Source organism: Topomyia yanbarensis, chromosome 2 (genome assembly GCF_030247195.1).
Source record: "Topomyia yanbarensis strain Yona2022 chromosome 2, ASM3024719v1, whole genome shotgun sequence".
Taxonomy (NCBI): domain Eukaryota; kingdom Metazoa; phylum Arthropoda; class Insecta; order Diptera; family Culicidae; genus Topomyia; species Topomyia yanbarensis.
In genome coordinates this window covers 164,559,944-164,573,925 of record NC_080671.1, presented here as the reverse complement: position 1 = coordinate 164,573,925, position 13,982 = coordinate 164,559,944, and the positions used below count along the sequence as shown (strand labels likewise).

Here is a 13,982-nt window from a genome sequence, read left to right as displayed (position 1 = left end):
TTATTGGCGATACTAGTTTTTGGTTTGGGAGCGGTTGTCGTGGTCGTTGTACCTGCATTATTGGTTAATTGGATCGTTGTTTTGGTTTATCTGAAGGTGTCGGTGGCTTTCCGTAGTGGGCTGTATGGTTACAGAATTGGCATGTTGCTGTCTGCCCGGGATATGTAATTAGCGTTGTTTGCTTATAAGTCACGCCTTCCTTAGATGATTTGCATTCGATAGTCATGTAAGAAGGTATTGGTTTAGTCGCTCGCATCCTCACAATACGAACGCCGTTGGGAATGCAAGTGAAAAAATTTCTCCCGGTGTCATTCGTAATAGATTCTACTTCTCCATGACATGATTCGTTTGATGTAATCATCCCTAGTGCGCGGGGCCAAATCGTGGATACGCACATCCACCATATCGTTTTCCATATGCACGGGGATCTTGAATCTGGTGTTATTAAATTCGACCTCGTGTTGCATGTTGTTTTTTGCAATGAAGTTTTCTGCCTGTGCTAAACGTGCAGTTTTTTACCTGATATAGCTGAATGTACATAACGTCAGCGAGATTAAGCTCCATTCTTAACTAACTGTTCCACTTCCTGAACTGTGGGTCTAACACGGGTTTTATTAAAGTCGATCGAAATCGTGTTATCCCGTAGCACGGGCACTTTTGTTTCATTTGGCAAACTCATTTCACTCCGCTGCCGTGGGCAACGATACAATTTGTTTATAAACTGATATAGAACCAAAGCTGGTTTGATTCACTGGTGCCTATAGCCTGCTATAGCATAGCGATTTTTTTGCTTCTGCTTTATGCGAGGTCAGAAGATAGAACTCTTAGGTTCTCAATAAAAATACCATACAATAAATCATATGGTTTTAAATTCTTTTCATGTATTTATTTCCAAGAATAGTCGCTTTCATTAAAAAATCGACTTGTCATTGTTCACAAAGATCTAATTTTTAAATCACTCACAAGGGACACCCTATTCGCAGTGAAAATATAAAACACGATCACCGATCGCGTTAATGTTTTCCTTGACACTTCTCACCTCGTCTTATGGCAAGCCTCCGTCTGACTGAGCGTACTTGTGGTAGGCTTACATTGTAAATCGATTCATACCGTAACGAAGATTGCACATAACTTGCGCATTGCTCGAGAGTTAAGCACACTCCGCCTATATCCGCTGTTCGACCGGGTGTAAGCCCTCCGCCCGGTTCGAGCTGTTAACGGGTTTGCTGCATTTGTATGCATTAGCAATAACGTTAATTCTCTCCTCGTTCGGAAATTGATTTATTTTGTAGTACGGCGATTGCGGACCCCTCTGCATCCGTCCGATAGAACAGACGCAGTTCGCACACTAGAAAAGTGTTGAACGGTCCGCACTTGAGGTGCACTTTTCAAGTGGAAGTTGCATCCTCATTCGTATTTTCCTCGTTCGCTGACCGCTTATGGTTTCGAGGTAGAAGGGGAACTGGTCTCCCCGATCCCTTCGCTTTCCTCCACAGGTTGGTATGTATGTTCGCGAGAAATGGTCGAACCCTTAAGCTTGGCCCCGCGTCGTTGGGCATAAATTATGCATTTTTAATGCCCGTTGCACTTTTGCCGTGGTTTGCCCCAAGTAGATGGCCCAGACGAGTGAGAGAGAGAGAGATTTGATGGTAAGATTTTATGCTTGTTGCTGCTGGAGGCTGCGGGCTCTCTGCTGCTTCTTATTCTTCTTCTTCTTAACGAGCCTGGTTGAGTGGCTGGCATGTTGGGCTTCTTCACAGTATGGTAGCAGTTTGGAATGAACTGCGATCGGCAATCGAAATGGTTGTTGCACATATTTACGCGTGTATGTGATAAGGGAACTGTGAAATTGTGCTCCGGGTGCTTTTTCGGAAAGGTGACTAGTGGCTGCGATTAATCACATGCTGAGTGGCTAACCGACGACGACGACGGTGATGATGAGGGAATGAATGGTAAGATGAAGTTTGAGGGGCCGCGAAAGAAACCCTTTTTACGGTAGGGTCACTGGGAGGTACTGTAGTTATAATATGCGTTTCGCGTCGATGAATAGCTATTACCATGCCTATAAATACTCACGCTACATTACAACCTATCGACTAGATGTTAGATTGAGATAATAATAATTAATCTAACACTTTATGGAAACGGTGTACTTACTGGGAAGAAGCACAAATTATGAGAATTAAATAGTTTAAAATATATTAAAGCTGCGCAGTAAGAAAATATACCTTTAAACTTGATGAAACTCAATTATTCTAGGTTTATTAAGCGTATGGTAAATATGTAGTAAATAGTTTCATACAAATCAGCTATGGAGTATCAAATACATATAACATGTATGCCTGTATTTGTAAAAATTTATTCAATAATTAGTATCTACTTAGCCAAGCAAAATATTTATAAAATTTGTAAACATTGCGGTATACTAATGAAACGCTGTATAGTGCGCAGGGTTCGTCGCGGTACGGATGCTGGCGGTAAATTGATTGTCCGCACCGCAATCGCAAAAATATAATAAAGCTGCACCGTTTACCTCAACCGCACTGCATTTACCGCACCGCACGGTAATGCGGTAAAATTGATGTATTGTTAAAAATAGGGTTGAAGAATTATTAATTTATTTTGTATTATTTTTCTTCAAACGAAATTTAATTCTGATGGAAAGCTCAGAATACATCGTTTATGAAAAAAAATCAACCATTGCAATATTTATTAACAAAATTCCGTACATTTTACGACAAATACTTTCGAAACAAGGTAAAATATTGTCATTCCTCCAAATATTAGCGTAACCTTAAACTCCTACGAAATGTTACTGTATTTAATCATTATACATACAAAAACGTTCTTCCGCAGCATTCAATAGAAAAACTTTTATTTTAGTTATCTTTCAGTTAATTGAAAAACTGCAATAAAAGTGTAGTGAGAAATAATTTTTTTTTCTTTCAATTGCACTAGTTTACAGCATTTCTGAACTCAGTAAGCTGGTGGTCATTTTCAACATAAAATCGTGTGCTGAATCCGAAAATGAAGCCCAAAAAATTTACAGTAGAACACTTTTCGAGTCAGGCTAAAAAAATGAATTTCACCTCTAAAATGAAAAGTACGTTTGGTATAATCCATATATCTTCAGTTATAGAGCTTTGATATTAAATATAATAATGTTGAATTAAAGGTGAATGAATGTACTTTTGGTCGTCTGAACATTTTGTTTTGGTGTGACTAATAGCTCTGACGTTAGTTACGAGTTTGTTGATCTGTTTTCTTAATTTTTTCCTCATTTTTAAAGAAATATAAATGCTTGATCAAGATTTTAGGCAAGATAAAGCAATTCTGAAAATCATATTTTTAGTAGAACTTAAAGCCTGCTAAAAACCAATGAAAATAATCACTTATCAGTTTAAATCGAATGAAAATTGTGAAAGTTATTTAATTTTTTGTAGAATAGAAATTGGTAAGTTTCTCGGGGTTAACTCATTAAACCGCCTCGAACCCAATTTTTTCTAGGATTTGTTTGATAATATATTAGGGATTTTCTGTTAGAACACGGTAAATAAATAAAATGAAGAATTTTGAGAGAATTTAATCTGGGGCAATATTGGACCTCGTTTATCCAAATGATTCAAGTCTTCCGACAACAATAATTTCAGGCTCACCAAATAAGATATAAGTCAACAAAAAATTGGTATTAAATAATACGCATAATATTTACATGTGTAATACAGAATCGCATATGTTAAAAATTCGGTGTAAACTGCACTCTCCACTATGCCCAGATATACATATCGTAAACTTATGACGACGCAAAATGTTAAATGCTCTTAATATTTTCACATATGGTGACTTATCTCCCCTTTTCGTCACGTTTGGTTCTACTAACAATTAATTTTAAGTTATTAAAACGTCTAGAAATGTGTATTTTGAAATTACATTAGATGCATATAGGCTTCCACGACGTACCGATTTTAGTGTCTTGGCCCACAAAATATACTATGTATACTAGAATACAATATATAAGACATCTAAGTGTAATTGCAAAATATTCTACGTTCTTCAAATCATTCTGAATTCCAGACTGAGGTTTCAAACCTAAAATAAGTCGAGTTCGACATAATTTCGAAATACGAACTCAAATACATGTTCTAGTAAGGAAAACTAATTATAAGTTTTACAATACTTGGTGTATGTATTGGTATGTAGTATCACATATACTTATGGATTCGTAAAGTTTGTATTGACATTGTACAAAACATAGTTGAGCACTTTTAGAGTTTCAAGATATGAACTTTATGACTCGTGAGGGTTTAGTTTACAAAGAATTTTGTATCACAAGAGAGTTATTTTCTGTATGACACATGTAAATGTTACTCGCTGTATTGCATACTAATCATTCGATAATTTATCCCTTCACTACACTCGAAATTATTATTATCAGAAGACTGGAATCATTTGGATAAACGAGCTCATATAATACCCCAGACCAAATTTTCTCAAATTCTTCATTTTAGTTGTTCAACACATGTTTAACAGAGAATGCCTAACATTTTATAAAATAACCAGTAGAAAAAAATTCATTTGGGACGGTTCAATAGGTTAAGTCAGAGAAACACAAAAAATATCATTTTACAAAAAATTGAATAACTTTAACATTTTTCATCCAATTTAAGCCAACAAGGGCGTATATTCTAACAAGGGCTTATTTTCATTAGTTATTAGCCGACTATAAGTTTCACTAAAAATATAATTTTTAGAATTGCCTCATTTTGTCCAAAATCTTGGCCAAACGCTCAATTTTCTTTAAAAAAATGAGAAAAGATTCAGAAAAAATTCAACAAACTCGTAAATAACGTCAGAACCATTTGTTGTATCATAACAAAATGTTCGAACGACCAAAAGTAATACAATTACCTAAACTTTAACATAACTATATTTCATATTGATGTGCTTTAACCGAAGATATATGGATTTTACTAAACGTACTTTTTTCTTTAAAGGTGAAACCCACTTTTTCACTCTAACTCTAAAACTGTTCTGTAAAACTTTCGGATTCAGCACACGATTTTACATACAAAATAGAGGTCACTTGTTGAAGTTCATATTTTTATTTTTATTTTGTAAACTATTGTTATTAGTTCATCTCTATTTGCTTCAAATTAATCAAAATTCACATAGCATAGCATATCATAGTAAAAACGACCGCACTCATCATGGGTGGCTGATACAGTGAAATCTTTTTTTACTATAGTATACTACCCATGATCGCAAATCAGTCCCATAAAGGCTGGTCTGGCAGGGTAGCTGGTCTGACTGCAAACAACTAACAGACATATACCGATACTGACGTTTTCACTAAGCTGAGTATAATATTATGGAGACAGTAAAACACAGCAGATTCGAATGTGCAAGAATATAGCACAGTTTTCAAATTTCCTCAACGCGAGAAAAAAACAGTACCAAGAACTTTCTGTTGGCGAAAAAACGTTACAGATTAGGAAATCGCGTCCACCTTTGGTCAAAGCCTACTCTTCCTTCAAATTAATCAAAAATTCACAGTTGCAAAAAGGACATCAAAAATGAATCATAATTCCACTAGTGCCAAGAGGAATCGGTCGAAATGATGCATTTTTAAAATTGGATTTAAGAAAACAATTCAATTGTTTTTCAATGATCTAATAATTTTGTTTCTATTTGGATTATGCATTTTGTGTATTTAAAATGGTTCGTTTGCAAAGTTTTACTTACTTGTTTATCAAGTTAGAATAACCAAAATGTAAAAAATCAAGTAGCGATAAGTCGAATGCAGGTTATATTCGGATTTGTTCTCAGATCATTAGCAAGTTAATGGAAACTCAACGTTTTTTATGTTTCTCTATTGTAGGATGAGAAGTAAAACTCGACCTTTCGGACAAAAAGAGATTTTTCTAACAACGCCATTGAATTCGCTAAGCATGGTGTCTTTGTCGCACATCCTTATTAAAAAAACGGCATCTCTGAATTTTCAGGATATGAAATAATGGACTTTTCTCATTCGTTTGCAATCATAAGCAAAATAATCTTTTTTGTTGGTCCAGAAAAACTAGTTCACAAGTTTGCCACTAGGTGGTACTAGAGACATTCAAATAACTTTGTGGAAAACTACAAATCGATCTAAAATCATCCGAGAAAGTTATTAAAATTGTATCAGTGTTTAGAATTGCACGGAGCCTACGTTAAGAAGACTATTTACAAGCACTTAAAATAAATTGTAGTATTTAGTAGTACAGTATATTCAGCTAAATTCAAGTGTTCAAAGTTCCAGTTAAGAGTAAAAATTATATTTTCATATTCCAACAAAATATGTTTTCATATTCCCACGGATTCCCTGGCACCAATGACATTTTATGAACAACAAGGTGAAAAGAAATGTTGAGCAAACTTATTCGATGTTTATACCTTATTTAAGATGTAATTAATAGAACTATTTTTTCTATCATGTGTTTTCATTTCAATGTATTTTCTCATTCTGGAAGATTGGTAATGTAATCTAAAATTACCCTCCTTTCTGATCAGATCCTGCCTGGTAAAATACATTTGAATTAAACTCTTAAACATTTTATTTGAATGAACTCAATTAGATAATTCGAGTCATTGTAATAATTGACTGTTTGTCCTGATTGTCTTGAGCATGTATCAGTAATCAGAATATATTAGCTCAAATTAGCGTGTATAGTGAGGATTTGTGCCTTACCGTGTCTTAACATCGTTTCTAGACCAACATGTGAAATGAGCGGAACTCCAAATGAGAGTCTCTCTGTGTTTACTTTCTCTTTCGATTATTATGGCGTCAACATAAAACTTTCCAACATTGTTTCAATAAAGATTGAAAGACTCTGATGTCGTCTAGCATATTATGCTAAGAGTTAAGGATCAAATGTAGAAGCGACCGAGTTATTGACGGAAGAGAGAGTAAACAAAGAGAGACTCTCATTTGGACTTCCGCCTTTTACTCATGTTGGTCTAGATTTCTCTGATCAGAAGGAATGGAGAAGAAGTAAGGAGGAAGTAGAATTGGAAGGGTAGGAAAACTGGCAACACAAGAAAAAACAGCAGGTAAATTGAACTCACAAGTAGTTCAATTCACCTGCGCGAAAACCTGAAGATCTTTACTACATTGGATAAGAAACTTTAGTATGTCTCTGAGTTTCAGTCGTTCATACACAATTTCGTCTATGTCAGGAAGACCGAAAACTTGAAATCGCAATTACGGTAGTAATTGTTGAATAGTTGCCATGTGACAATTGAGTTTGCAGTGACCGGTTAAAGCCCTGGTCAGCAAGCAGCATGTGGAATTTCGAAAAATGCAGGAGATTTTTTGAAATTACACGACACGGTTGCTCCAGAGCTGCCTTTGTTTGGCGACATGTTTGTAAATATCTCCAATCATTGTGGAGCGGATCTTTTCCAATTTGTCGAAATTGGCAGGGCGGGTTCAGGACCAACGAAATTAATCGCTGCACCTGCCCTGGTCAATTCGTCAGCCCATTCACTTCCAGTAATACCGGAATGTCCGTGCACCCAGACAAAGTAGATAGTGTTGACAATGCTTGGTTCTTCGATTTGAGTTCGGCACGCGATCACTAGCTTGGACCGTGATTTGTTCTAGCCAAGGGCCTTGATTGCAGCCTGACTATCGGAGTAGAAGTTTATAACTTTGCTGGACAAACTCAGTTGAAGAGCCGATTGTACCCCGCACATAATCGCAAATATTTCTGCTTGGAATACAGTACAGAATCTACCTAGTGAATGAGATTGTTCCAATCTCATTTCACGACAGTAGACACCAACACACTCCATCAGAGAACCATCAGTGTAAGTGCGTTTGTTGTTGTCTCTCTCCATATAACCAGACAACCATTCCTGTCGAGAAGGACTGTTCACATGGAATGTCCTGTAAGGAAAACTACAATGGAGTGTAATATCGCTGGGAGCATAAATATCTTCACCCCATGTAATCATTTGTGACCACAATCGTAGACTGGTAACAAGATCAACATGGTTACTGTTCTAAAGCCCAGTAACCTGCAGTCTGTATGCACATGATAGTACTTCTTATTTGAGGTGTATGCATGATTTGATATTTAGAAGTGAGCAATCCGGATTCTCGTGAAAGCACCAGTCAACGACATGAGCGCCATTTTTTGCAGATGATTTAGCTTTGGTTGGACCGTCATCACCTCTCCCCTCCGCCCGATCAGAAACACAACAAGAATACTTCAAAACTATATCTCCCGTTGTTACTTGTTATAATTTTCTGTTATTTTAACTACTAACGAGACCAAATTTGAAACACAATATGTTACGAAAATTGCATTCTGTTATAATCTTGTTATTTCATTATGATCGAGCGCCACAACACAAGTCATCCGTATGATAGTATTGGACGTACAATTGTCGTGTAAATCCGAAAGATGTATTTAGGTTTCAGACCCCAGGTCTTTCCAAAAGTGTGTCTGCACTGCCCGAAGGTCATGCACGCTTTCTTGACGCTGAAATCAATGTGAGTAGACCAATTCAGTTTGGAATCCAATATAACTCAAACGTATTTGACTTGATCTGCACAGAGTAGCTCAAAATCAAAGAACTACAAGGGATGAACCCCGGTTGTTATTCGCTCCTTCGTGAAAAGAACCATTGAAGTTTGTTTGGGTTAACTGATAATTCAACTTGTCAACACCACTGTTCGACAACTCTTAACGCATGTTTCATTAAATCAAAGATTGTTCCGATGCAATATTTGATTAATGATTAATATTTGGAAATCACCAAAAAACCCGTGGGCTGGAAATCCAAGCTCATTGAGTTTCCCTGCAGACAACCGCAAATACTCAACTTCCTTATCTCTGCCAGTATCAGTGATGAGCGAGGAATGCGGTCACTAAGCATTGCGTTTACCCAACCCAAGATAAATGTAGATACGTCGCTTCCATAACAGACTGGAAGTCCTTCCATTGTCAAAAGCATCCTCAATATCTAAGAATACACCCAAGCTAGAATTTCAATGTTTGTATTTGTATTTTGTGCAGTGGATATTTAACTGAGCTAACGTTCCTGATGTGATTATCGATTATTCTTTCCAAAGCATTTAGAAGAAAAGAACTTGAACTGATAGGCCTAAAACTCTTAGTTCCTTCATGGCTTGAGCGCCCAACTTTGAAATAAATCTAAATTATTTCCCGCCATGTTTAGCGATATATCCAGTAGCAAGACTTGTGAGCATTATCTTTATCAGGACATGTTTGAGAATATCAAATCCCTTTTGCAGCAGCACGGGAAAGATCCCATCATTTCCAGGCGATTTGAATGGAGCAAAGCTGTTAACTGCACACTTGACCAATTCAGTGGTAATCAATGTGCGTGATAACGCCTGCGAATCCGAATCACCAGAATGAGATCTATGAACTTTGTTCAGCTTAGAATCGATACATGCTGGAAAGTGTGCGTCGAAGAGATAATTAAGGACATCTTTTTTGTCCGTCACAAAAACACCATTTCTGGTTTTAAGAAGTTCATTTGAAAATCGTTTTTGAGAGAATATTATTCAACCTTCTAGCCTCATTCAGATTAGAGACATTAGTTCATAAGTTTTGGTAGCCCGCCCGTTTTGCAGTGATGCCGGTTCCAAGCTCTTCTCATATCGTTCTTCTTTCTTTCAAGCTCAGTTCTCCACCAATGATTTTCCCTAGTCAATTTCAAGCAAGCTTCTTCGGGCAAGCTTCTTCGTAGGCTTCTTCGTAGGATGGTACTATGAACGAGTTTGTCGTATCAACGACGTCATCCAAGTCGTCTAGTTGATTAATTGTTGAAAAATATCCATGAAAATTTGTCGCCATGCTTTGCAAAAAGAAGGCCCAGTTTGTAGATTTAGGATAACGCTATGTTACCACATTGAGAGTGACATCAAGATGATCGCAAAATATATATTTATGATCGGAAAGAGACAGTTCAGTTTCATTTGGAACTTCAGAGCAAAGCGTTATGTCTAACACCTCCTTTCTCCTAGACTTCGCAAAAATTGCTCGGTTCTCTACATTCAGAATATGTAGATTTGTGCTACTTATGTAATCCATTAGTTCAGAGCATCTAAGCATTCGCATCACTGCATCACTTATGTGTAGCTCGTCAAATTTATTGTGTATTATTTGTAGAATTTGTGCCAGAAGCGAAATCTCCATATATTGACCATCCACTTACCAGGGTTACCATATTCACAGATTTTTCTGTAATGTCACAGATTTTTTCACAATTTTTGATCACAGATTCTTTTTTACAGATGACAGAATTTTGGCATATTGATAAAAATTTCGCAGATTTTCACAGATTTTTGGAAATATTGCGATTTTTCACAGATTTTTTGGAAATTTATCACAGATTTTCACAGATTTTTTCCTGTTTTATTCATCACAGATGGTAAAAAGATTTTTTTGGCCAAAACACAGATTTCAATGTGGCATCCCTGCCACTTACATGTCAGTGATATTAACGAGGACGATAATCAGTTTTTGTAAGTAATATGTAATATGTAATTATAATTTTTAAGTGTAAAATTTGTCTACTATGTTACTCCGCAATATAGTCTCCCCTGAAAAAGGCGTTGCAACGTTGGGATTTAAAAACAAACAAGTCGTTTTAATCCACCAAGGACTGCAAAAAGCCGTTTAAAATTCTGGATAACAAAAATCCAGTCGAAAGTCCATAAAACTAAAGGAATCGTTATAAAATAATCGTATAAAATTTCCTAGAGGTTCTATTTTTTAAAGATGGATAAGACTCCACACAAAGCTTAGTTGAAACTATGAAACCGGAAGGCTGGAATTTCGGAACAGATTGACACACATTTCGCTCTTATAAGCCCTAGAAACGTTTTGATTGAATAACAAATAACACTGACAATTGATGGTTTTGATACTACTGTTTGCATAAAACTTACCAAATAGTTCATCTGCATCGACAAGTCGCACCACCAGCACCACCACGGTTTGCAGTGCCGGTAGTCCCCAGGCGGCCAGCTGAAGCAGTGTATTGTATGATGACTCTGACTTTTCCGAATGGGGATCACCGTTCAGATCCGTGTTCAGCAACCGACGTACCGATTTGCTCCAACGCAGGCAAAGAATCGCCCACCTGAAAAAAAACAACACGAAATAAACAAAATATTAAACATCACGGTAATTAGTTTAGCCACAATCTTGTTTTATGTGCCGAATGTAATGTAGCTGATTAGATAAAATACGACGTGGATAACTTTCATAAATCAAGGCAACGCTGCTGCAGTAAACAACGAAAAATATACACACATTTAAATTGATTGGAAGATAATCCATTTCACATTCAGCCAGATCACGCGGTGTTCCCCCATAAACATATACGACCAGATGGAACTACTCAGACCGCTTCGCTCGTTTACGTCTTACTTGAACCGACATCGAAGAATGCGCTTCCCTTTCCGATCTTAATAGTTTCTAATTAATTTCATTCATCAACCCGGTACGATACCCATTAATTGGTTTCATGCCACCGGCGCAACGGACGGGAGAGGAAGGTCTAATTTATTGGTTAATCTATTGGTCGCTTCGTTTCCAGCTCATTTCCGCCATGTTTTAAAAATCCGAAGCAATTTAATGACCGACTGCGAAAGGAAGAATCATGTACCTTATACTTATGGAGATTTTACTCAGGAATACATTCATCTTCTTCGAGTCAAGCGGTGATCCTAATGCGAAGGCGATCGTTCAGAGAGTCGACCAACGAAGAAAATATGAAAACCCCGTGTTAATTTAGCAGTCTGCCTACGTAAAGGTAATAAATCTCCAAGTGATTGTTCATTGCGTAACTGCAAGAAATGAACGTAAACCTTTCGATTTCAGTTTTAATGCTCCAAGGAAGAAATTTTATGTTTGTTAGTTCGAGGAGATCTAGGAAAGTATAAAGATTACTTGAAACCATTTCCAGTATTTACGTCAGAATAAGTGCAAAAATAACAGTTCATTCTTTTCTTAACCTCGTACCGATACCGATCAAAGCTCTCCGCGTCGTGTAACAATACCATCAAGTTCCAACCGGATCTTATTCCGGCATCGATAATGACCACACTAAAACATTTGACTCCCATTGACCAATAAACTTTTATTAGGAAAGCGACCCGAACAAACGATGCATCTTACTGCTTATCAAAACGACAATTTGTCATCTTTGACAGCTTTTGAAAAGATACGTTCGTGCTCTTTTCTGTTGAAATGTACACGCACCGCGTGGCGGGTGATCTGACGGTGGCACGGCGGCGCGCTGATGAACCCGCACAGACTACGATGAAGGACCTAGCTGCTGGGCAAACATGTCAGTCATTTTGATCTTTATATGGTTGAAATGACGGCGGCGGCAGTCTGTTTCACTCGATCATAACCCGATGGTAGTATCAGTGATGAAGTGTCATGAGCATATCCCTATAGAAATACTACCGAACAGTGAAGCTCTTTCCATGAGGCCAATATTTGTTTATATTCAGAAACTCTACTATAATTAGAATGTACTGTAAGACGTATCCAAATAGATGCATAAAAGTAAAAATGTTTAATTGGCCAAATGGTACGATATTGCCCATTTGATACCAACAGTTGACTCGCTGTGCATGCCAGCAGCGATCTAGTTATGTACTACAACACCACACCATGAAGAATTGGTCTATCAGCTAGCTCGCATCTATATCATATAATAACCACAACGGCGTAGGTAGAAACATGCCTTGGGAGGGAGCTTAGTATACTTTTTTGAGATTTACCTTCCTCGTTATAATAATACTTCGTCACTGTTGTGCTATCTTATTACAAGCGTGATTAGCACATTTCGAGAAAAATGATTTTTAAAGTTTGAGATTAAATACTTATAAATAGTAGAGACAATTCAATTCTTTATTACTCTCTGAAATATAACGAGGACTGGTTGACTTTTTTGGGAGTTTTTCCTAAAAATGCAAACAAAAGCAATCACACATGTCATAAGTGTGTATTGATGACAAAATTTGTATGACGTGTCATAATTTTACAAGGAAAATTTTCTGTACAAATAAAACAACAATGTTTTAACTTAATTTGTTCTAGAAACAATGGGTGAGATGCATTTTGAAGGAATTGGTGAAAGAATCTAGAAAAAATAGTAATTTTTCTTTACAGTGTTCTATGCTATATTTTTACAGTGTTGCCAAACATGCAATTTTTGCACTTTAAAAGTAAAACTGCATTTTTTCTCGTAATAAATGTATTTTTCTTTTTGTGAAAATTATTATTGCAGTGTGTTACTCAGACATTAAAACATCTGAAATTTTTAATATAGCTTAAGTCAATCCCAAGATACAGTAATTTGAAGCACGTTAACCGCTATATAATAGTAACCAAGAAGAATTTAAAATTTTTAAAACGCAACTTTGCAGAGATTTTTCAGATAAGTGCAGAGATTTTTCAGATAAGTGATGTAGTTATGCTGCCTAAGCTCGACCCTCATCAGCAGAAGACAAAAGTTAAGCCCGTACGATATTAAGCCTGTTCTAATGACCCTGACACTTCTAGTTTTCCGATCTGTTTACTTCACATTCTTGCTCTCACTTGAGTACTATGGCTCTAATTTTCATTACTTTCCCTACCCAGTAATCTCCAGCTAATTGAATGTCGTTAAAATGTAAAAAAAATATAAATTGCTCTTTGAAAAATGGGCAGGGCAAAACGCACCTGTGCAGGGGTCAAAATGCACCACAACAACGGGGCACAATACATCACAACAAATACCGAAATAGCTGATTTTAAAGAAGATAGCAAAAATTTCAGCATTCAAATTCACAGTATTCTATTTCACCTCGGTTATTTCTCTGACATTACCTACCCATCTTTTTTTACGCGTATCTCATCTGGATTTGGTTTTGTAATGCCAAATACTACCAAAAAATTTGATCTTTC

The 13,982-nt window shown here is 36.6% G+C and overlaps 1 protein-coding gene across 2 annotated transcripts in view; it reads right to left on the bottom strand.

Moving 5' to 3' along the window:
* LOC131682002 (frizzled-4) overlaps nt 1-13,982 on the bottom strand; it is a 145,082-nt gene that overhangs the window by 51,051 nt on the left and 80,049 nt on the right. For both annotated transcript variants that reach the window (XM_058963130.1, XM_058963131.1), the window contains exon 3: nt 10,967-11,160. In XM_058963130.1, coding sequence (XP_058819113.1) covers nt 10,967-11,160 — 194 coding nt within the window. The remainder of the gene's footprint in view (nt 1-10,966; nt 11,161-13,982) is intronic.